This window comes from Rhea pennata, chromosome 6 (genome assembly GCF_028389875.1).
Source record: "Rhea pennata isolate bPtePen1 chromosome 6, bPtePen1.pri, whole genome shotgun sequence".
In the NCBI taxonomy this organism is placed as follows: Eukaryota; Metazoa; Chordata; class Aves; order Rheiformes; family Rheidae; genus Rhea; species Rhea pennata.
Window position 1 is genome coordinate 814942 of NC_084668.1, and position 24180 is coordinate 839121.

Consider the following 24180-nt stretch of genomic DNA (forward strand, 5'->3'; position numbering starts at 1 on the left):
AGTGGTCTCTACATTACTCACTTGCTTTAACAAGTAAGCGGGTGCCATCCCTGAGATGCAGCTTATTTTTCTCAGGAAAAATTAGATAGCTTTCCTCCCTGCCATATTTTATTTTCCTCTCGGAACAAGCAGCACCAAGAAGGTGAAAGATGCATGAAATGAACAGGGTCAGTTCCTAGTTCCCTCTGAATCTGCTTGAACTCTTTTCCGTGCACAGAAGTAAACGACATATTTCTACGAATGTCCATGTTGTGTTAGTATGGTATGCAAATCTGTCTACAAGGAAAGACCCAACGACCACAGTGACTTGTTATTAGTCAGCTTCGAATTAATTTATTAGCTATTTTCTGACAGAATATTTCTCTGTTGCAAGACACTGGTTTCTGGAGGGGTGAACATTTTCCATGGAAATGCGCCATTTTTTTCAAAGTTCCAGGGGAGAGTGGAGAGGCCTGCGCCCTCTTTTGCTGACTCTGAGGTCTTCTGCTCTTGGAACTGTCTTCTGAAGTTGATGGGGAGGGGAGAGAGCAGGGAAACTCGCAAGAAATACCATGTGGTGGGCAGTCTAGCATAAAGAGGAGACATTAAGTGGAAATGTGAACTTCTGTGGGGCACGCACTTACAAATTGAAATAGTTTGAGCTTGGACCAGAATATTTTATTTTTTGTATCGCAACTGATCAATTTATAAATATCTGCCAAATAAAAGGATGTTTCGTCAGCCATATCTTTAACTGGCTCTACTAAATCATATATACTGATGCTAACTCAACCTTTGGCTGAAGAAAAAAGTTATATTCCTCAAGGCACCCAAGAAGATACTTCCCTATGAGAGTTACAGGATAATTCATGACAAGAAATCAAGACTTACTTGGCGAAAAAAAAATCCCTGCCTTAATGTTAATTAATGTTAATTGACAAAATATTATCAGTGCCTCTTTAAAGGGGGAAAATACTACTTTCCTGCCTGTTGTATCACCTTTTTCTCTCGCAGATTCTGGATTTTACCTAACTTTTGTTTAGATTTTTGGTAATTAGGGAGGGGAGGGAATGTACTGCTGTGTCAACAGTCCTATCTTTCTGAGTTGATAGAAAAACCCACTTACAGAGCCAGGAAATCTAAACCCATTTTACTGAAGAAGCCTGTGTTGACCATACAGGAAGTCAGTCACAGAGCTGGGAAGTAGAGTAACAACTTTAAGTTCAGAAAATGCCTTTATCAGAGATGCATCCTTTTTTTTTTTTTTTTTTTTTTTTTTTCCCTGATCATTGCCCTTGGAATACAGACAGGAGAATGTTAGATTCTGCAGCTTTGCTTGGAGTTTAATCATGTTGATTATTCAATGATATTTACTTTTGAATTTTATAAATCTTCACCTAAGATTTAATCTAGGTAATCTATCTAAAGGTTATTAAAATCTAAAGGGTATTAAAAAACAAACTAAAATGAACAGCAGGTAGGAGGATAACTGGAGGGAGAAAGCAAAATAACTAGAAATTTAAAAAACAGAAGTGAGTGAATCCTCTCAAATTTGTTGGCTGCTGGCACAAAAACCTTTCCAAGAGGGGAACCCACTGTAAAACTGAATTTAAAGCTACAGATACCCACAGAAGTGAATCTATGCCTATGGATGAGATCCCAAGTTCGCTTTGGTATGACTAAATGTTGACAGTATTGCTCCTCTGTAGGAATTTTTGGCTGACTGGACATTGTCTCAGTTTTGTGCTGTGTGAGATGCACAAAACAAACACCTTGGGAGGGGGGATGCAGAGTTAATACCTTTGTGTGTTTCCACAGTGTGGTTGACAGATAACAGGGCAGGAAATAAGGGCCTCTGTGGTGTTTCTGGAAATCATTATCAGCCACCTCTGTCTGCCTGGTGATTTGCACACAGGTGCCTGGAGCCCACATTGGCGCAGCATTTTACCTTTCTGTTTGTCTGCGTGCCACCCCTGCGGTAATTCTTTGGCTGTGGCTGCCAACCAGCAAGGAACACCCAGCCAGAAGGACCTCAGGTAACTCAGCTTAGGCTCTCCCTGGCACTGTACTAGTCCCTTGGCTCTGTTGAGGCCTTCAATCCCTGTATTTACATTTCTGTTTGCTCTGAAACCTAATTTACTGGTTAAGTCATTGCTTAGCACCAAAATACCAATGTCCTTCTAGCAGCGCTGCACAGCAAGGGCAGAGCAGTGTTTCTAGCTTGTGCTTTCAGACTGGCCTTTAATTCTTGCTTCCCCCTGACTGGAAGATCATGAATTGAAACAAATATCCAATGAAAGCATTATTATTCTCACCTTTGCCAAAAGGAAATTTGAGCAATGCAAGGAGTGTTGAGCAAGTAAAAGAATGATCAACTTGAATTCAGGCAAGTTTCTAGGGCAAATAGTGCTTTAAACACAAATTATTAAAGAAAGCAGAAGCTCTTTAATAAGAACTGTGTATAGGAATGGAAAAATAAGCAGATTTCTTTAATTGCCAAACCTAAATCTTAACTCTATGATCATAAACCATACTGAGTAGCACTGGTGATCTCAAGAAGAGATTTGTGTAATATGCACCTAAACCACAAGTCACATGGTTTTCTTTCCGTCTTCATACTTTTTGATTGCTCGGAGGGGAGAGTATGTTTTAGTTTCCTCAGTCATGCCGCAGTATTTAGCAAGGCCTTTTTAAATGACCTTCCACCAACATGTCTTTAAGAAGGCTCATTCAGCAAAATCACAATGCCAATTTTGTAGAATTCAGTGTCAGCTCAGCTTACGCGCCGTGCGGGGAACCAGCGTGCGGTTCACAGATGGATAATAAAAGAATTCAGACCCTGGCAAATACAGTGGGGACCTTACCTCGGGGACGCAAGCAGGTATGTGTTTGTTTTTAATCTTCTGTAAGGCTCATTTCTGACAGGAGACCTAATTGTTTTTCTTCATTTGCAGGTATAGGCAGAAACTGTAGAGTTTTCAAAGTGATTTTAAAGATTTACTGTGGAATCTAACAGGACAGAGTCAACTCTTGCTTGATTTCAGTATGTAAGAGGGATTTCTGTAGCGTGCGTTTAGCCTAGCATGTTTTTTTGGATTATAATGAAATCTTTAAAGCAACCATAGTGTGGCAAGTTTCCTGAAATGAGTATGCGTAAGAGAAGTTCTACCTTTAGGGGACTTCTGAACATGAAGTGCTTTTGCAGCTGAGATCCTGTCCAGGCTGTATTTCTTCTCAATTTACAGCTGTGCTGTGAGTCAGAAGAGGCTCTTGTTATCTGGGTGTTTCTTTAAACTTGAATTTACTTCAGTATAGTGGCCTCTTTGGACTTTTATGTGCTCTGCCACTCTCATAGAAAGCACCTACCATGAGTTATTTCCACCTATATTTTGAATTATTTTGCTACAAGTAATGCTGCTGGTTTGGTTACCCATTTTGTCTTTACTTTTCATTTAGAAAGCAGTAAGCTTCTGTTGTTTGGATTCCAACAAAATTCTCATTTGCTGTTGCTACAAATTGTCGGCTAAGCCATTCTGATTTCTGCCTATTTGTGTAGCAGGAAGCAGCCTGAATAGAAAATGTTTGCAACACTTTATAAACAAATTATTATCAAAAAACTTGTACACAGTATTTGTGCGCTTAAGGCTTTGCTTTATGCAGTAACAGAAGTGCACTTAGTCCTCTTTTTTGTACAAATTTAAGAAGGTAATGCAAAGCCAGAACCAGACAAAACTTGGGAATGCTGTTGTTGAATTTCATTTAGTAACAAGTAGTTGTGATAGAGAAAAAAATTGTGTGGCAATCATTCCTGGTTCAGAGAAGCTTACGATAATGGTTGTGATGTGACCATGTTTGTTAAAAATAAATTGCAACATATGTACATCAGGCATGAGAACCACTGCACAGAGGGCTTACCTAATCCATGAGTTCTGCAGCAGCTGACCAGCTTAGATTTGTATGTATCATTAACTCTTTCACCTTATATACAGTTTATTATTATATATGTCAGCTCTCTCTCCTTTTCTCTTCCCATGTAAATGCACATTTAAAAATGTTTATATAGGTGGTCACACTGTGGTATGATTTTATACTGCTGCAGCTTGAGATATGCTTTATTATATTGACTAACTCTACAAACATATTTGTGACAATATAATTCCTCATTTGTAGTTCAGTGGGAAGAATCAATGTTTAGTACTGATCCTGGCTTTTTGCAGTCCTCTTTGGGCACAGTTCTACCTTGCACTGAGTAGTATCCTCAGATACTGTCATGACTGTGCATGTATGCTCTTGGAAATACTCTGCAGCAGCCACAAGTGACTGCAGAAACAACTGTCTCTGGTTATCTTAGTTTCTGTGTGTGCTTCCTGACTTTTCTGATAGCAACGAAAGGCATTAAGTTTATAAATGCCCACAGATTTTTAGGGGAAAATTATCAAAGAAATAAAAGTCTTAGCATAACAGAAACATGATTTTGGCACTGCATAAATAATAGTTACAATATTAACTGAAATGATGGCAATCCCTGGCCTTCAAAATCTTGGATGCTAGCTTACCTTAGGATTTTGAAGGGTACCCACATGTTTGAAAGATGCCTCAGGTGATTTGTGCCTGAATCATGCCTCTCTCCCTTTTAGAAGAATATAACTGCCTGCACATCCCTCAGGATAAAGTAGCACATCTGCAGTCCACGACGTAGGATCTGCTGAGCACAGAGCAGATGGTCTAGTCTGTGTGGCTCAGGTCCCTTATTTTCCATAGTGCATTGCAATAAAGCAAGGTTGTTAGTAAAGAGTGAATATACTTTCTCTTACTTCAAAGCAGAGGACTGCCGTATTTTTAATTACGCAAAATAAGATAACAGGATTATGGACATTGCAAGGACCAAATGGGTTGTCTACCTCAGATGCCCTACAGAATGCAGGGATTTTCTTAAAGGCCATGACTCTTATCTTTCCATTTTCTAATGTCCTAAGAAATTAAATCTCCAGTGGTTCTTTGGGCAATCTGGAGCAGTTCCATGATCCAAGCAGTTTTGCTGTCAGAAAGATTTTATGGGGATTCAGCCTCAAATTTTCCACTTGTACTCAGGCTTTTTTCACAGTAGCCTCTTTCATCACCCTAGATAGCAGCTTCCTGCCTCAAGATCCTTCAACCGATATTGCTACAAGAATCTCTCAGCCAAGTTGCTTATGCTTACAGATTTTTCTCCTCTATTGAAGTAGGTGTTCTTGAGTTTCTGGAAGCTAATTGTGAAGATGTCAAATTATCACCCACTGCACAAAAAACATTGCACTGCTTCATTTTATATTGGCTAGTGGTAGCACAGCTCCCAGTTTTTACCTTATTACAGAAAAAAATGGATAGCCAGCAGGTGGCCAGTTTTTTCAAATTAAGTTTGAATCAGTATTGCATTACTGTTTTCCAGTGACGATGCCTAAATTTTTGTGCAGGTGTACAACTGAAGCAATATTACAATGTGCTTAGAGTACTCACTTATTTTTTCTTTTTTTGCTCTGAAGTGTTAGAACCTTTGAAGTGCTTCAATTTTATATTTAAAGAGTTTAGAAAAATGAGATTATGTATTGCATTTTTCAGTGTTTAATTTCCCACATAATAAACACCAATTCCCTCAACAATTACCTCTTACAGGTTAATGTCATGCTTCACACAATTTCTCCTAGTTGATACTTTGACTTGCACCATTTCCAACAAAATGGCCTGCATGGGAGTTGATAGCAAATCCGTTACTATATAAAATTACTCTTTAGTTCATTTGGAAAGGAACAGCATAACTGAGGGACTGCACTGGGAAAATGTTTTTGTGGGTAGAAAAGGGTATACATTTTCCATGTCTTGCATGAAATGGTAGGAATACACAAAGATTATTAGTCTGTTTGTTACTGACTGCCTACCTTTGCTTAATTGAGCTTACTGTAAGCATTTAAAAGGTGGCTTTCAAAATGATTTTTAATTTTCCTGCAGTCGTTTTTTTAAGATTAATTTTTCAATGGACTGATCCCTATCTGTGGATTTAAAAAAAGTGAAGTTCTTTATTTCAGGTTATGTCCCATTTATTTATAGTTTCTTTGTACCAAAACTACATCCATTTTAATAAACCTGCAGGTGGCTCAGCAAAAGGGGAAAAGCTTTCTTTTAATTCACTCCTATTTGTTTGCTCTTTGGGTGGAAAGTTTCACAGGTGCTTTTGTACTATAGTCCCGTGTAATCCATCGGGTTTCTGAAAAACAGTTCTGAACTGAGCTGGTAGATGGTGCTGGGAGGAAAGACAGGCTCCTAGTCCTTGAAGGGAGTCTCTTTTTCAGGTCTTCTTTTCTCCAACGAAGTGTCGAACTTGTGCCTTCCAGGGTTTCTAGAGGTGTAAATGAACTAAGGGAGAGATTGTTTTTAGTGCTGCCTAGGCCCAAACCTTCTGTTGCTAAAGGACAGAAACCACTATTGATCCAACAGCAGGCAGTGATAGCACAACGCTGAGATGATGGGATACACTGACTCATCATGTCCCCCTCAGATACCCTCTTCCTTCTCACACCACTGTTTCAGTACTGTGCGAAATGGGGCCGCAATAACAGCATGGCTCACATTTATGAAAGTGTTATTGTCCATCGATTGCAGTGAGAAGTTAGGAGGCGAAATACAAGTTTTACTGACCTGGGATGACCTTATCCCTCTGTCCACGCTAGGTGCAGAGTGTCAGGGTGACAGGGCGATCCAACTGATGTCTTAGTGAGCCCATTAGGAGAGTTCAGCAGGTACATAAGCATTAGCCAAAGGGGGAAAAAGTGCCAAGTGTTGTTCATCTCATTCTCTTTGCATCTCAAGTCTTCACATAGCCCTCAGATGCCCCAGCAGGATAGCCAGCCTGTTCTCCTGAAGATGGAAGGTCTTGGCAAACAAAGGTGTGATCTGTTAAATGTGAGCTCAGCTGTCAGATCTCCAGGCCCTGCGGATTTCCTCTAACTTATTGATTTTAGTTGTATACCTCTAAGAAACGTGAACCAACTGACCTTTTTGCACTCTGATTTCTGATTCTAGCTTGCTTTAGCCAGATCCAGTTCCTTGGGGGACTCCTCTGGGCCGGAAAGGTATGAAGATCTTTTAGAATAATCGGTTATGTTTTCCTGCAGAAGTTAAAGGGTAAATATTTAGAACAGATTTTCCTATGAAATATGTGTCTTGAAAATCTTAGAGTTTAGCAGCCCTAGTGGGATAATGACGCAAGGCTGAGTGGAAGATGGCTGGTACCCTGTACCTTGGAAATACAGGTGATATTTTAAAATTTAGCTTGAGTAAGTCGAGGGAAATGGACTGTAGGGTTTGAGTGAATATACTGATAAATCAGGTAGCACAGGCAGTGGCAACAAAGGGGACAGGATCATTTTTGTTAAAAAAATTAAACAGAGTACAAGAAATGTGATACCCTGATGTTTATATGTAATTCCGTTTTTTTTTGTTTGTTTGTTTTGTTTTGTTTTTTTACAGACATGTAGTCGCTATCTTCAAAGAAGATAAAGAGACATTTGGGTTTGAAATTCAGGTAAGACTTAAATGATGAGTGGAGACATCTGAATACAAAATACGGTACAAACTCTTAAGTGTCACATCCTCAAAATTATCCTTGGTCAAAATTAGGTTAAAACTGCATTGGGCAGAGAAAGACATCTATCGTTCATCATGAAGTTTGAATTGCTTACAGAAATAATACAGAAATATGATGAGTTTCAAAGAATTTTTCCATAGGGAAGATCACAAACCAGAATTTTGGATCTTGTCAGAAGCCAGAGCACTGAACTTAGGAGAAATCTTGTCTAAATCCCAATATGAAGCTTGTAATGGCAACACCTTCTCACCACCTTAAGTGCAGCCTTACAGTTGTAAGACTGCTTTTAAATCATTACTGTTATCACCCTTTCCACCCAAAACAAACAAAAATCTCAAAACCCCAAATGAAGATGGTGGTTGGATGTGAATATTAAGCAGCATGATGTATTCCTGTTAAATTCCATTTATTTATGGAATGTATGTAATGTAAAATACTTTTCACAGTGCTTTTTTGCTGAATAGAGTTGTTAGAGTTGTTTACAACTCCTGCAGTAAGAGGTGCTATACAAACATATCCTATATTCCAAACAGACCTGACTTGAGGGTCAGTGTTCTACAGCCTTAACGTCTCCGTCTAACTCTTACAGGCAGTCTTCCCAAGCATCAAAAGGCAACTTAGAATCCGGTGCCATAATTATGAATGTTTGAATATTTTGTGAAAGAATAACATACAAAAATAGTTTCATGTACATATAAGTTAAAAACCTGCCTTCAAAAAATACCTTATAGTAGTGTTTTACTATTGCCTTTAAAACAAACACAGATATGTATTTTAGAAGTAGATATATGGTACTTGTATTTTTTAATAAATAACTGCTAAGCTTGTCTTTTTTGGAGTAAATCATAAATTCTTAGTTGCATATGGAAGTTAGTAAATCATTAAATAGGAAAAAATAAATCTGATTAGGAGAACTAATAATTATAGATATTAGTCCTATAGGTTTTTCTCACAGGTAAATTCTAGATCTGTAGGCCTGCTAAAATCTCTGTTTATAGCATTTATAGATAATATATTTGGATGCTATGAGACTTTTTTCTTTTCAGCAACACAGATACTATAAAATATGCTTGTGTCAATGTCCATGCTTTTATTGGATCAATTTAAGAATAAAATGGTGTCATTTTCATGACTAGCTAGTTATTAAAAAAAAAAAAAGACTCTTCTTAAATGACAGCTGGATTCATCTGGAATCGGTACATAATGCAGCTCTACTGTTCGTTTGTGCATATATATTCTTTAAATGTTATCTATTTACACTATTTACAAAGGCAACATGATTACAGCTTTACAAAATAGCTAATAGTGTGATACAAACAACATGGGTAACAGTAGCAGAATGTGTGAATAGCACATTTTGAAATATTCTTGAGGAAGTATTAGACATTTTAGCCAAGATACTAACAAATTTTATGAAGGAAGGAGGTGTTTCTGTCCTACTAGTGTGTGAAACAATCTTCTCACTGCCCCTTCTATTTACTTACTGTTTCTGCAGTGCATCTTTAAAGCATTTACCTATATCTGTGCACAAAGGGAAAATGCTATTTTCAGTGAAATTAGCATATTAGGAAAAGCTTAACTTTTTCAAATTCAATTCTGTGACTAATGAGTGTGTAAGTGTTCTGCTCATGAGTAATATAGAGATCTCAGAAGTGAAGATAATTGCATCAATTGTTCACCTTTTGTGTAAATTGATGGGACAGATTTTCATTATATGTGACATTCTCTGATTAAAAATGATTGTTCTTGGTGTATTTTCTTCCTGAATGTACATTCATTGTGAATATTTCTGTGAATATTTTGCTAGAAAGTCTAGGCCATGAAAAGGCAGTATTTTTCTGCTATTAAGGATTAACCATTATTTAGAAGTTATAATTTCATTACTATAATTTACACTTAGGCAAAAGAGAACAAGATGATGTGATACTCTTGGTCTACCACCTGCAGGGAGCTTATAAGTATTATAGTGAGGACTGAATGCCAGAGTTTCTCTCATTTTACTGATTCTTCTAGCACTTCCTCTTTATGAAGTGGAGTTTGAAAGTAAGACTGATGTAATGCAGCTCCATATCTGCCTAGATGTTTGCAGACCAGGGACTCAGAGTAGTATGTCTCTCCCTCACTTTAGCCACCTATAAGTTAGGTATCCTCTCTTTAATAATTACCTAATCTTCCACAGTCCATGAAGAGAAGAAGGTGAACAGACAAGGAAGTATATCCTACTTGTCTTAGGTAGATATTAATCATAATTTGGAGATGTCTGCCTCTCTGGTGACTATGGTGGGGACTTTAAGCTAGATGACTAGATACCTCCTTTCAGGTGGCTTAAGGTAGATGTGATGGATCCCATCTTGCTTGTCCAGTTAATGTCACTCAAGCTGATCTGAGACCTACTAGTTTGAAATAGGATAGAAAAAAAGCAAGTGTGACATGCTGTTTTGAATGTACAATGCTATGTCCTTCAAAATTCTCATACTTCACTTGACATTCTTAGTTCAGTGAAAGTTTTATTCCTGGTTTAAGTCTGAAATCACTTTGACTGGATAAACTCTGAAGTCATCCGGTCTTCATCCCTGTTTGTTCCATGTTGACTCAGAAAATATGGGAATCTAACATAACTTCTTATATCTGAGGTAGATTTGGCTATCTTAGGTTTTCAGGAACTTCAGCTTCAGTCATGAATTTTGATAGGAGAATGTAGTTAAATATTGATATTTTCATGTAAACAAATAGCCATTTCCTGTCTTTGCAAGGATTACAGATCTGGTCAGTTTGCATTTCCTACTTTTTTTTAAATACATGTCAGAGTTGATAATCAGATGAAGGATTTTACATAGAATTATTTAATGTATATTTAAATTCTTAAGTGAAGAATAAAAAGAGGGATGAGAGAGGGATGAGAGAGAGCTGTGTAGATAATGAGTTCAAGAGACCAGAAGAGCAAAAGTAGGTTCAGCTCTTCTTGCTCTTCTGTCATCCTGGTTAACTGATATATCTTGCAATATCTGATAATTTGCACACCATTAACAATGAGAAGCAGTCAATCTTTTGAAAAGTCTGACCTGTACTCAACTATGTTGTGACTAGGGACCTGAAGTGTTGTTTCAATTGTAGTGTAAGCCAAAAAGTAATCCATGCTAATAGATGATATTTCTTGACTGTAATTACTGAGTTTTGGATAATGAATAACTGGTTTGCTTTAAAACTACATTTTGTAAAAACAATGTAAAAGAATCTATCAGGTAGTCAATTTTAGTATCTGGTGTTTAGTGTCTCGTTTTTTATGGCAATATACCCTGCACATCACAGGCTTATCATTTAAAGATGTGTAGAAGAACCATGAAATCAAATTAGGATGTATGACAATGTTTTAACTTTTAAACATTTTCATGGCTTTTTTATTGGTGACATTGTTACTTTGATATTTACAGACTCTTAGAGTTCCACAACAAAATGATTACTCACTGGAGGTGCGCACTTATGTCTACAAAATTCAAGAAGAAAGTCCTGCCCATCTTTCTGGCCTTCAGACTGGTAACTATTCATGTTTTCCTTCTGTAGGTAGCTTTATTTTACTTTTCTTCCAGCTAGTTTTATAGAGAATGCGGAAAGAATCCATATGTTGAATATACTCATTTTAGCCCATGTTTAACTTTAACAGGTGATATCCTTGCCGCTATCAATGGAGTGAACACTGATGGTTTTAGTCACAAGCAAATAGTTGACCTGATAAAATCTTCAGGGAATTATTTAAGGTAGGCATCTGTCCTTCCAACTGTTTTTAGTTTGCTAATCTCTTCCACTGGAAGCCAAGAAATCTTCTCTTGCTAGCCAGTAGTCCTTATACTATCTCAAATATAAAAGGTCAGATGTATTTTGGTTGTGCAGTAACGTGTTCTTTTTCTTGAACTTTCACTTTAAAATGAGGGAGGAAATCCTAGAGACACTGCAGAAATAGGTAGCCAGAGTAGAGTTGCTTTGGATCTACAGTAGGGATGAAGCTGTAGGTTCTTTGAGGGCACTTTGCATATATAACCCGCACTTCTTCCTGTCCCAGGGCCATGGGCTGGGGTTGAGTCCTTGGCTGTGTCTCTTGTAGAACATGTATAAGAACATCAACTGGCCAAGAATGTTGCACTGCCCCTCCCTTTCTGCTAGGCTCTTGGATTCCCCTTCATCTGTTTACTCATTTTTGGAAATTAGCCCAGTATTTTCACTCCTTTATTGCCCACACCATCATGTCTGGAAATTTCCAAAGCACTTACACAAATAATGCTGTTACTGAAGACAACCAATTGAAGAGAGTTAATAAATATATTGAGGTGTATTCCAACCTTCCATAGGTCACAGAGCAATGCGGAAAGTACACTCTTCCGGAGAGCAACTGTGCTGATGAGGCTATCTGTGCATCACCTAGGTGCTGGCCATTTCTGCAAGGGAAATGTTAGCTCTAATAGCAGAACTGAAAACATTTAAATAGCTTCTCTGTGCTTCTGTACTGAAAATGTTTGCTCTTTACACAGATTAGAGACCATCAATGAGGCCATGTTTTTGAGGAAAATGGAACTTGAAACTAAGCTGCAGTTATTGAAGGTAATATAATTAATCTTTTTTCAAATGGTCTGTTCTAAAACAGTTGTTAAAAGCCTTAGACTGGTGTTCCTGAAGCTAAATTTACCTGCAGAGATGTGGGAATAGGAGACGCACATGCTTAGTGCATTACCAATCCTCCCTATTGCTAGTACGAACCCCTTAGGTTGTGGCACTCCTTCTGAGAGTGATTCTGGTATCTGTTTCAAAAATTGTTGTATGCTAATGTGAGTGGGGACAACTCAGACCCACTGTGCGAGCAGACAGGCAGAGCCTGTTTCCTGAAAGGAAAGTGCCACCCTGTGTCGCTGAGTGCCTGCAATGCACGGCTGCCGTGGTGCCGGCCTCCAGCCTGAGGCTCGCAGGGGTCATCCTGGACACACCCCGGAGAGGTGCAAGACAAAAACGTAGGGATTTCCTCCCCACAGGAATACCGTGATGCTACAGCAGCGGTTTCACAGAGTTTCAGCCTAGATGAGGTTCTCTAGGCCGACTCCAGTCTGCTGCAGACTGAAGTCTTGTTCCATGTTAAGACAAGAAACCAGTTAGGCTAACACTGAGGAGCGGAGTGCTGCAGAGAGCAAGGGCTGTCCCTGTGCGGTGGCAGAGATAGCAGGGCTCGAACCACACCGTGCGCTGCACAGCAAGGCTGGCCCGGGCCTCCCGCTTTGTCTCCAGGCTCGCACTGGGAGAGGAGCTTTCGGAGTAAGAGACTTTTCCATCCCATGTTTGGTGTTTTGCTTGAGACTGTGAGCAAGAAAAATAAAGACTAGGTATTTAAGCAGGGTGCAGTGCTTCAGAACTCCCGTTGCCTCATTTGGAGCCCTGTCTCCTCACGTAACTGCTGTTATGTGGTTTTAAGCCCTGAAAAATGAACCTGAGTTAGACCCACTGGCTTCCTCCAGAGCTGCAGATGTCACGAGCACACAGAAAGCAATGTGGAAAGTCCAGTGCTCCCTGAAACCCAGGAACAATCACACACAGGCAACTCACAGATTTTAAATTTTAGGGCTGGAAGAGGTCTGCCCACAGAAACTTTGGCATTTTCTGTAGAAGTCAGAGGATTTTTTTTATGTCCTGCCAGAGGTTCTGAGCTGTCAGAGATTTTTTTTTTCTGTCTGAATTTAGGGGAAAAAAATAAAGCTCAAACTTGAGAAAATTTCATATGTTTCTTTATAATTAGGTTAATAAAAAATCATTTTGATAACTTTGACCTCTTTAACTTTTGTCAGATTTAAAATTTGCTAACATTTCAATTAATAAGTTTAAATATCGTTTTGAAAATGCCAAAACATGGTGTTTGGGCAATTTTGAATATTTTTTCCCCAAAATATAAAATATAAAAGATTAATGAGAACAGCCCTTTCCTGCAGACAGCTTCATTTTGGCAACTTGTGTTTTTCCAGGAAAAAGTACTTTGTTTAAAAATGTTAAACTAACCTGACTTTAAAGTACCTGCCAGATACTCTAACATATATCTTTGATACTCTAACAATATCTGTAAATACTTCTCTTTTAGCTGTGCCCAGTTGGTAGCCCATTCTCTTTCTGTAAAAACAGAACAATGTATTTTAATATATTCTGCATTCAGAAAAACCAAAGACTATCTTTCATAAGCAGAATTCAGAATCATTAAAGAAGCCATGCTCACAACAGCTCTGACTTGTGAAATTTCTGTTCTCCCTGATGAAGTCTGAGACGATTGAGTTTTGGAACAAGACTTTTCAGTGCTGATCCTCTGGAGCTGCTCTCAGTATTGCTGCAGACAACCATCTGGTTACACTGCTGTGTATAAAGGCCAGGGCTTTGCAAAGCTGTGGCTCTGTTGAGCTGAGCGATTTTTTTTTTCTTTTTTTTTCTTTTTTTTTTCCCCTTATGGCAATTCTATGCCAAAACTCTCCTCACAAGAGTGCAATACTTTTAAAAGTGCCTTTAATTAATCCAGCTAGATTAAGCCTCATGTCAAATGAATTAGGCTTGTCAGAGCTGAGCAGCGGGAACAGGGTTGGCCATATGTGCCGTTACTCATAAAATATAAGTTCTACCATGGGGGGGATTTTATTTTGTAGTACTTAATATGTTTAAATCAATGTTTATTTAATGTAGTTTGCTGTATGAGAATACGGCACAGGAAGTTGTAACTTGCTGTATGACACTGGTAACTTAGAAAACATGAATGTTAAATGTGAGAGCTGGATAGTGAGGAAAGAGTACTTAGGACAATGATTACAAAAGCTCAATGGCATTTTGAGCTTATGCTCAATGGCATTTCAGTATAAAAGATGGGCAAGGATAATCTAAAGAAGTACTGGGAGACCATGGTGAGACTTGCAGGGACTCAATTTGTCCTCCAAAACTTACTAAAATTACCTGGGTTGTGGAGGATCCCTTTGGAAACTGATTTTAGATGTTACTGCTCCACAGCTAACTGTTACTTTCTCTGCTGGAGATAAAATTAGCCAATAGGATGTGGGATGCTCTCAGCTTTCCACAGCTGGAAATACTAAAATTTTCTTCTCCCACAGCTAAATCATCTGCCTATTTCTTAGTCTCTCAGATGCTACAAAATTGTAGGAACGAAGAATAAGTGAGCACGCTGTAGATATAGGCTTTTGTAAGTGATACAGAACTGTGCCTCTCTGCTCTCTCACTGTGAAGGGGCTATGACTTTTATATAACTTCATATTTAGGCAAATCTTCTTTAATTAGGGATTTAAGCTACAAAACACACAAATGAGGTAGTAACTAGGAAGCTTGGACATGTTTTAAAAATGCTGAAGAGCCTTCGTTGCAATACAAGTGGGTGCCTGTTCCTTCGGTGAGGAGAAGCAAAAGGAAGCGCGGGCTCTTGGAGGCAGCTGGTTACACGAGAAGCTACTGAATTAACCAGTCTGCGTTCTGTTCCCAAGGCTTTTTTTTTTTTTTTTTTCCCTTTATCCCTAGAGAAGGGACCTTTCACTGTTAGGTGTAGCACTGCGGTACTGGGGTGCCACTGGCACTGGGTTTTTTGCTGTTGGGATGTGGGAAAGTGCTTTTGTGCACAGTGCAGATGGCATGGTCCTGCTCTGTTCCTTCGCGCAAGGGGACTTAGCGAGGTAGGACGTGGTGGGAGCGCTGCAGTGTCCAAGTGCGCTGCTCATATCATGTGGAGCTGCCACATGACCGTGACCGCGGGGTGCCCTGGATGCTGGAGCGTAACGAGAGTGGCGATTAGGGCAGCTAAGCACGCGGGCTGGCTGGACGTCTAGTTCAGCAGCAGCTAGAAACAAATCAAACGTCAGAGCCAGATATTTCATCGCTGTGATTAATGAGAATGCAGCAGCGGATTTTTATGTTGGCAGTTGGGAGAGTCGCTGCAGATGGTTAGCTGTGCAGACCTGGATCAGCTGCCTGATAGATCTGTCGCAAATAAAAGTTGCGGGAAATAGTCATGTAAAGGAAACACTGTCAAGCTGCTGCGCGTTGTGGTAGCCGTACGCATTCTGCCAGCACAAAACGCAGGTTGGAACAGACCGACTTTTCTGGTGCATGAAGCTGCTAACTTTTCTTTTTGCTCTAATGCTTCTGGTCTTGTTCAGAATTTAGTGGGAATAGCCAGCTTTTCCCCAGTGCTGCCTTCTCACTTGCTTCATTGGTTACTTCCATCCAGGCCACGGTCAGTGCTCCATGACAAGCCTCGGTCATGGAGCCGCTCCACGACGGTGCGGTGCCTTAGAAACCTTGTCAAAAGAACTGGTAAAGCCAACAGAAGCAAGCCAATCTCCACCTCTTCCAGAGAATTTATAAACCCCAGATCTGTTGTGCTGTATGCTCTGATTTCAAGAGGGGAGCTATTTAAATAACAGCAGCTTCGTGGAAGTGCCAAACCTCTGCAACAAGAGTTGTTACAGAATAAAATGTGGGTGACGAACTGGCCCAGTACTGTCATATGAATGTGGCTACAGTGGAAAGAACCTAATTTTGCTTATAAATGTGAAAACACTACGTACCTGATATTTTACTAAAGAGTGTGTTCAGTAGCTGCAAACTCGTGTAACCGCAACTAGACAGTAACATGCTCCTAAGTGCTAAGAATCGCTATATTTTTGATGTATCATTTCATAAATGTGGCCTGTTCTCAGGCACAATATGAACCAGAACATCACATAAAAGTACACTGTAACTGTGAAGCACACTTCTTGTGCCCTCATGATAGTCGTTGCAGTTGAATGGGCACCTTGGCAGCAGCAAGTGAATATGCATGCATCAGTTATTTTGAAAGTCCAGCTGCTATTAAAGTTTAATTAGGTGGGAGAAGCCATAACTAGCTGATTGCTCTTTTGGTTGGGACTGGTTGGGAATAAAGAAAATTTTTGGACAACTCCATAAAGATAACATTTATTGTCTACAATTTCCTAGATTTAGTCAAATTATAAATTTCTAAAAAATCAGTTTATTCAATATTTTATGTAGAGATCATAAGAACTAGCTTCTCTATACTACCTTCTCCCTTCATCTGCTCTGAGTGTAATGTAGCATCTGTACATGACAAATGCAATTCTGACTTTGTAAAGCAGCAGCCATGCTACCAAACGGATGTAATTCTGTATACGGATTCAGAGAGCAGATCAGCATAGCAGTAGCTAAAAAGTAAGCTTTTTCTATGACTAAGTATGCTGCACTGGAGGGGGTGGAAGCAACCGTCAGTTGTTGTCTCTCTGGCAGTAGTTACCCGAGAATGAGGGCTATGAAGTAGAATGAAGTCTCAGACCCTTCTTAAAAGCTGCCATTGCCCCCTTTTACAGGTGAGATTGTTTCAGTGTTGTGTGAATGACTCTTGTGGGGAAGCTGGAAATAGAGCCGTATCTCTGAGGTGGGGAATGCTACCCAGCTGACCTCCATGCCTTTCAGAATCAATGCCCCAGACATCTGTGTTTGGTTATAATGTCTACAATTCACTAGAAAGTGATTCCCTGAGAAAGAATAGATATGAAAAGGCTTATTTTCTAGTGCTCTTGTGCTGTTCAGTAAATAGTGAGTGACAGGACAAAGCTCTGTTCACCCCCTCTTTCTGCTGTGTGCATTGCTGCTTAGTCTGTGCCTTGGTGCCAAGGACTTCTGCTTCAGATTCTGCTCGCAGGATGTCCTTGTGCTTTACCATCCTGGAATTGGTGTGTGGTTTTCATTTTTTTTGTTTGATTTTTCTGCAGAATGGAAAAAAAGAAAGATGTGAAACTGTCCATATTAGCTTAGTCCTGTCAGTTTGAATGTAAGAGTAAATGATTTGCCAGTCTGTCTGTCTACGTGTGAGGTACACTGAGTTCATTTCATGCACATTATTGAGGAAGTACGTACTGCAACTATCTCCAGGCAAACTTTTAACTTTTTTTTGAATCAGATGTACAACTTGGTATTTGTTATATCAAAAGTTGACCTGCAACAGACAAAAAGAAATTTATGTTCCTGAACGTTAGAATGGTATGTCAGTACCTATAGCTATAGGGAAAAATAGCGCTACATGTTCTTAACTATGATGCCAGGGCATTGATAACTGACATCCCTGCATTGCTCCTGCCAGAACCAGAAAAAAAGGCCAGCATGGACCTGCTTGCGGCTGCTCAGCTGCACAATTGCGGGCAGGTTTCAGAAAGAGATCAGCTGTGTTGACCGCTTGAATAAAACATGTTTTCTCAGTTTGGTCACTCGGTGCAAGCTGCACACTTTACAGAATTCAGGCTTTTTCCTTTTTCAGATTACATGTTTGAAGTACCTTAGCCAAAGCACCCGTGAAAGTAATAGAATTATGTTCTCTGGAAGAAGATTCCTGAACTCCAGGAAAATTCTTGTAGTTCTGCTGGTAAAAACAGAGGCATACAACTGTTTCTTGTACTATATTTTTGTATATATATTCCTGTACTATATTTTCTGTTTCCTGAGCTATAGTCTTGAGTATGCCATTTTTTTATGCTTCTGTGAAAGTGTTCGAATGACAAATAGCCTTCTTTATCCTTCACAGCAAACTTTGCAGCAAAAATGGGTGGAGCTCCGATCTTTGCACTTACAGGAACAGCGTTTGCTGCATGGTAAGTCTTCATTTCCGGTTAGGAAACCACAGGACTGCTACGAGTCCTTCTGTGGAAAATCTATCTGCTCAGTAAAAAGCCATTTTTTAATCTGATTTTCATTTGCTTTCTCTTTCCTCTGTTAAGGAGAGCACTGGACTGGCGACAGGGAAAGTTTGCTTTCAGGGACAAATGAATTTGTATGCTACTTGACTAACGCAGACAGAAGGGTCTTTTGCATCAGTTCTAGGAAAAGAGTTTATGTGACTTGCAATATTTTTTCCCCCAATTCTTTTTTCAGACTTAAAAACAAAACTAAACAAAACACCTCTTACTTGTAGAATGCCAGGGAACAACTTTGATTCTACATACAAGGGGAAGTTAGAGGTAGGGAGCACTGCACAGTCGGGAAACACTAGTTCCCAGACAGGAGGAAAAGAGGCTGCTCCCTGAGACGAGGTGCTAGGAGCGATATTCTCCTATTCCACGTTGGTGTTACAAATGCTACAGAACTCTTCCTCATACCCCCAGCTGGAAGAGATGTCAGCAAACATCTAGTGGGAAGGACTGGGGGAAGGAAGAAATCTATATGAAGTAAAACTGATGAAATCAGCTAAGAAGACAGGGAAAAAATATCAGTCTCATCTCTCTTCAATGTCATTTCAAAAAGGCTAGTGCTGAGCTGTAGATTGACTTTGCTTAGATAGACTTCCTGCCTTCTAACTTTGAACAAACTCCATCATGTAATGCTGCTCTTTGACATCTGTTTTTAGGAGAAGTGAATGACAACATTCTCCTGAATGCTCTGGAGTTGGAAGAATCTAATTTATTTGGTAGCTGTAACATGCCAGGGCCAGTCTTTCCAATTAAGCCTCGCTTCTCTAGTGAAAGCAGCTCTAAAAGCCGTCTGAGTTTGATGACTGTGGACAGTGAGGATAGCTTCTACCAGACCAGTGCATTTGATGATTCTGCTGTGGAGAGCCTGAGCCGTCAGTCGAGCATGGATGACGACTGCTTCTTCCCCAGGGACAGTGACAGCGCTGTGGGGAAGTCTTCCCTGAGGAGGAACAGAAGCATCAGCCTGGCCAGCAGTGGGTCCATGTCCCCTCTGTGGGAGGGAAGCAGCTGCCCTAATAATTTTGGCACACTCCCACGGAAAAGTAGGAGATCAAGTGTACGAAAGCATCTTCTGAAATTCATTCCAGGCCTTCATCGAGCAGTGGAAGAGGAAGAAAGTCGAGTCTGACATCATACATGTTATCTTTCATGTCTGAGACTCTGCAAGTTGGCCTGCAGTGTGGCCTGGGACTGAGTACAGCACCTCTACCAGAAACACGTAGCAGATATGTATTTTCCTCTCCTCACATAACCTTTCAACAGGATTTGATGATATTTAAAATGCTCTGTTTTTTTTCTTAATAATTATTAATCACAATGCACTGTGGACCTCTTAACATGAAAAATGGCTAACAGTGAAATGTGAAGAATGCTTGCAAAATTTTCTCAGCATATTTAGTATTAATAATAGTTTTTAACTGTATGCAAAAATTGTATCTATTTATTTCCTGTTTCTGAAGGCATAGCCTTCAAAGGTCTTTAATAAAGCAAGTTCTTCTACTAAAACCGATGACAAAGTCCCATTAGAAACAGAATGTCATACACACAGAGTGTATGACAGAGAGAAACCCTAGAGAGCAATATTTTGAAAAAAAGGGCAGTAGTGATTTGTGATTTGCAGAGGTGTGTTACAGTGGCTCAGGTGCACACTTCTGAAGGGAGTCTCCCAGTTGTCCCCTCCTTCCTGTGCTTCTGGTCATGGAGTGCATGAAGCGGATTCCTGTCAGATAAAACCCAACTGGAAGACGTGCTCCAGCCACGCGGGCATTCGGCACGTGGGATCAGACTAGAGCTAGTCTGAAGGGACCCTTTGCCCTCAGGTACATGTACAGCGTTGCTGTCAGGCTCAGGACCAGGTGTTTCCCTACAGAGCTACTCATAGTGGAAGTTCATTACTCTTAGACACTGCTGTGGCTCAAAGACACGCTCATTGCTTGTTTCAGAGAAAACTCTGAAGTCTACAGTTGGCTTTCTGGTCATTAAAGTGGAGATCAGTTTCCACCATGGTCAACCATAGTTAAAGATTTGAAAGACATTGACAAAGTAAACTGGATTGTCATCAATTTATTATTCCAGGGAATTTGGAATAGAAAGATTGCTCTTGAACACGTAGAAGAGTCCCAGAGCTCTTCCGCTATGTTTGCTCATTCAAACCCACTGTCTGTGTTCAGTTGCCCTAACCTGGTTCCAAAAGCAGGTTTGTTTGACTAGATGGAAGGAACACTGGCGACCATGACCTATGTAGGCTTTTGTTAAAAAAAAAATGCATATTAGTGAAGAAGAAACTTAAAGTGCTCTTCTTTTGGGGTGAGGGGAGAGAAGAAAGTGGTAATCTTAAAATACAAGAGAAGTGTTGATCTGTGGTTCTCAGAAAGTTGAATATGTTTTGAGTTTTGGATGAAAAGGGGTATTTAGATGAGATGTGTTGTTCCGCAGCTGTGCAGGTTTAGCATGCAGAAGGGGGGAAGTGGTTTTCTTATGCAGCAAGCATCAGGCAGGCGTTAGCCCTGTTAGCATTAGTGCTGCCCTTGTACTTAACAGCAATGACAAATGAAGACAATTGAAAGAGAGAACCCCCCAAATGTTGGGCAAATGTGTAAAACGATTTGTAATCTCCAACAAAAGTGTGATCTAGGGGAGAAAGGGGGAGCAGTGCTAGAGTACATTTGATTAGTTTGGAATGGAAGGAAAAAGAATAGTCTAGGGGCAATGACTGACTGAAATAAAAAACAGAATATAGTCAGAGAGCAGAAGAGAGACCATGAAATAGTGGTGTGGTCTTTTGTATATTTCCTGCTTCATAATTCTGTTTTGCCAGCTCACGTTCTGCAGTGCCCTAACCAAGTCACATAATTTTTTTCTGCAGTTCTTACCAGGCTTATTAGAAGCAGTTTTTTTGGTACTGTGTGTATGGTCAGCTCAGTAATATGTCATTTAAATGCTCGGTATCTTCACCATTGCTCCTTGAGATTTTTACACTCAAATAAGCTTACCAGAATTTTGGCAGATCTGAGAAGATACCCATGAGCAAACATTGATCTAAATATATAGATCAGATTGATTTCATCTCTATAAGGTTAAAGAAGCAATCTCAAATGATTGTTCTGCAGGAATTAGCAGGATTTGTTTTGCCTTTGGATGTAATGAAAAGTTCAAATAATACTCTGGGAAACTCCTTGCAGAACTGTTCCTTCTACAATTTGAAAGACTGCAGGAAGCATCAGTACCGGTATTTGGATTTTTCTGAAAAAAAAGAATTAACATTTCTTCAAGAATAGAGATTTCAGGCAGTGAAGATTGAATTGATGATTTATATGAAATGATTTAATAAGTATGGGTATAAACTTAAAAAATGGAGAAATTTTATTTCTCCATCATGCAACACAGAAATACGTTGTTAGTTCAGATCAAGTAAGGAAATTGTGTTTTCCAAATGCAATTGAAAAAAATTTTAAATGTAATTTTAAATTTATTTAGCTGCTTGTCTTGTGTGACTCATCTGCCTTTTGACTGAAAAGAATATGCAGTTATTTACAAATCAAATATTACTGTGGCAGGATTTCCTAGTCTCTTCAGAAACCTCAAAATAAAACCAATAGCTTTCCTCAGAGATGAACCCAAAATAAAACCAACTTGTTCCCAATATTTTTCTAGCTAATAAATGCTGCCAAGCCAGCAGAATCTGTATTGGCTTTCATAATTTTTCTTAAAAGGATTAGATAGGTTGTAACACTGCAGTTCTCCAAAAGAGCTTGTGGGAAACCTTGAGATTCTTGCTCCATTTTTATATATAGGAACCATGTTATTTTCACTTTGCTGAAAATAAACACCTGAAGCTCAGAGACTTGAGCCCCTCTCTCTTCCTGTAGGTTCAAGCAAACTGCAGCACTTGGGCCTGGATGTGGCCTTTTGGTCTGACACTTGATTGGAGCTAAACCACTCTCAGCTTATATTAGAGGGTATTTGAGTTCTGGTTTGGACTCTTCTTGGTTTTCCTCATTGGACCTCATTTCTAGACATCAGTTCTTTCGCCTGTGATTTGCTGTCTCAAGATAGAGTTTTACTTTTTTTTTGCCGATAAAAGCAGCTGAAAGAAGAAAGAAAAATAGAGATTATTTTTACTGGGATAAGTTGGAGGCAAAGGTAGATGTGTGGGCGTCCAAGTGAAAGCGACTGTAGGCACAGTAACCAGGAAATCTGGTGAAGGTTATCTGAATACCACAAAGAGAGCAGATTTGATACTTTAAAAGGAGCTTCAAACTCCTTCAAACATTTTTGCAATTTGATAAGGCAAATACAATCATCTTGCAACTCCTGCCAAGTGGCTAACCTAATTTATTAGTAAGAATATAACTAACCCAGCTAATTAGCTTATATATTCTTACTAAGTTATTCTTGGGAAAAATGCACTTGCAAAGTTTTGAGCCCATCTCAGTGCTCCTAGGCCTCTTGAAATGCCTAGATTTCAGCACGGTTAAAGGTCATACTTGGTTTACAGAGTTGCAAAGAAATGGACTAGGAATTCCTCAAATGTGTTAATTTTCGCTTGCAAGTGAATGTATCTTCAAATTTTCTGGACTTACTGGAAAACATATAGGCATCAGAGAAGGACCCTTGTTTGGTGGTACAAATTAGTAACTAGCCCAACTGACACATGCCTGTTAGTTTCAAATATCCATGTATCTAAATCAGAGACTTGTACAGCATATGATCTCATAAGGCTATATTTCTTCCCCCCCCCAAGTTGTAAGCATAATGTTTTAGGGCATTACCAACATCCAGGTTTCAGACTAGTGTCCAAATGAAAAATATAACTGGACGAAAAATTCTTAAATTTGGCTTTGTTCAGGTTACCGCGGTGTAAGAATCCTGAACTTTGCTGTGCCAGGCTTAAGCAACTGAGGGAAAAGCAATGTTCAGAATCCTCTCAACACATAGACATTTTCAGTCATTCTAAGTCCGAAGGGTTATTGCACATTACTACAAGTGACCATTGGTCTTGTGCTCCTTAGGAGCAATAACACTCCTTTTTCTTTCTGGTCAAGAAGCACTTGGACTCATAACTGTTGTATGCTTTTATTTCAGGAGAAACGAATATTCCTAGATCTGCTTGTTTGACTGGAGGTCAAAGTTTTGCCCACATGTGTTGCAGACTCTTTTTCACTCGCATGAAGACCAGTGCAAAGTCAGAGCTCTTTGCCTTGAAGAAGCATAGGCTGGCTGACCTACACAGATGGATAAAAGCTTATTAGTCTAACCAGGTTCTGTTTCATTTTTTCTCTCCAACAATTCCTTAGAAACAAGCTTTGAATTACAATCTCCTTTTGCCTTTGTTGTAGCTGAGACCACAAAGGCAGAGACAGGGGCTGGCCATGGTGTTTTGGTCACATTCTAAACCCTTCTCCTTGTTTTATAGAAATGTTATTTAAAATACTCTATGAACTCCACTCCCTAAGGCAGCATCTCTGGTGGAAATCAGTTCAGCTCTATGGTCTGAAGCTGTGCTTCCGTTTGACATGGGAAGGTAATTGTAGGTATCTTGGAAGATGCATGCCTGTCTTCAGTGTGAACATGCTGCTTGAGACTGGGGTCCCAACAAAGTTAAGAAAGATCATTAAATAAATGATACCGGTCCGGTGATGTTGAGAGACTGCTTTGGTTGCCACAACATGACACATGACCACATGACATAATATGACATTTTCATGGCCATGAGCTGTGCAACGGATCAAAAACAGGATGTGGGCGACAGGCAGGCTCTATGGGGCTGCTGAAATGCAGGCGTTGAAGATCAAAAGTGTCTAAGGCTGGTGAGGGGAGAAAAGAATATCT

The 24180-nt window shown here is 39.6% G+C and overlaps 1 protein-coding gene across 1 annotated transcript; it reads left to right on the forward strand.

The window, feature by feature from the left end:
• The first annotated feature begins 2634 nt into the window (after positions 1 to 2634).
• Positions 2635 to 19728, forward strand: CYTIP (cytohesin 1 interacting protein). Its single transcript, XM_062578921.1, has 8 exons — positions 2635 to 2860; positions 7036 to 7085; positions 7483 to 7537; positions 11032 to 11134; positions 11262 to 11355; positions 12124 to 12193; positions 18186 to 18252; positions 19005 to 19728. Exons 1-8 carry the CDS (start codon positions 2690 to 2692, stop codon positions 19475 to 19477), a joined length of 1083 nt encoding a protein of 360 aa, XP_062434905.1. The 5' UTR covers positions 2635 to 2689; the 3' UTR covers positions 19478 to 19728.
• Positions 19729 to 24180: the final 4452 nt, after the last annotated feature.

Excerpts from the sequence above, each read along its gene's own strand:
- CYTIP (XM_062578921.1), top strand. The coding sequence starts at position 2,690 with ATGTCTTTAAGAAGGCTCATTCAGCAAAATCACAATGCCAATTTTGTA. Across the intron at positions 7,086-7,482 it reads GACTCCTCTGGGCCGGAAAG|ACATGTAGTCGCTATCTTCA; the intron begins GTATGAAGATCT and ends GTTTTTTTACAG. Across the intron at positions 18,253-19,004 it reads GGAACAGCGTTTGCTGCATG|GAGAAGTGAATGACAACATT; the intron begins GTAAGTCTTCAT and ends ATCTGTTTTTAG.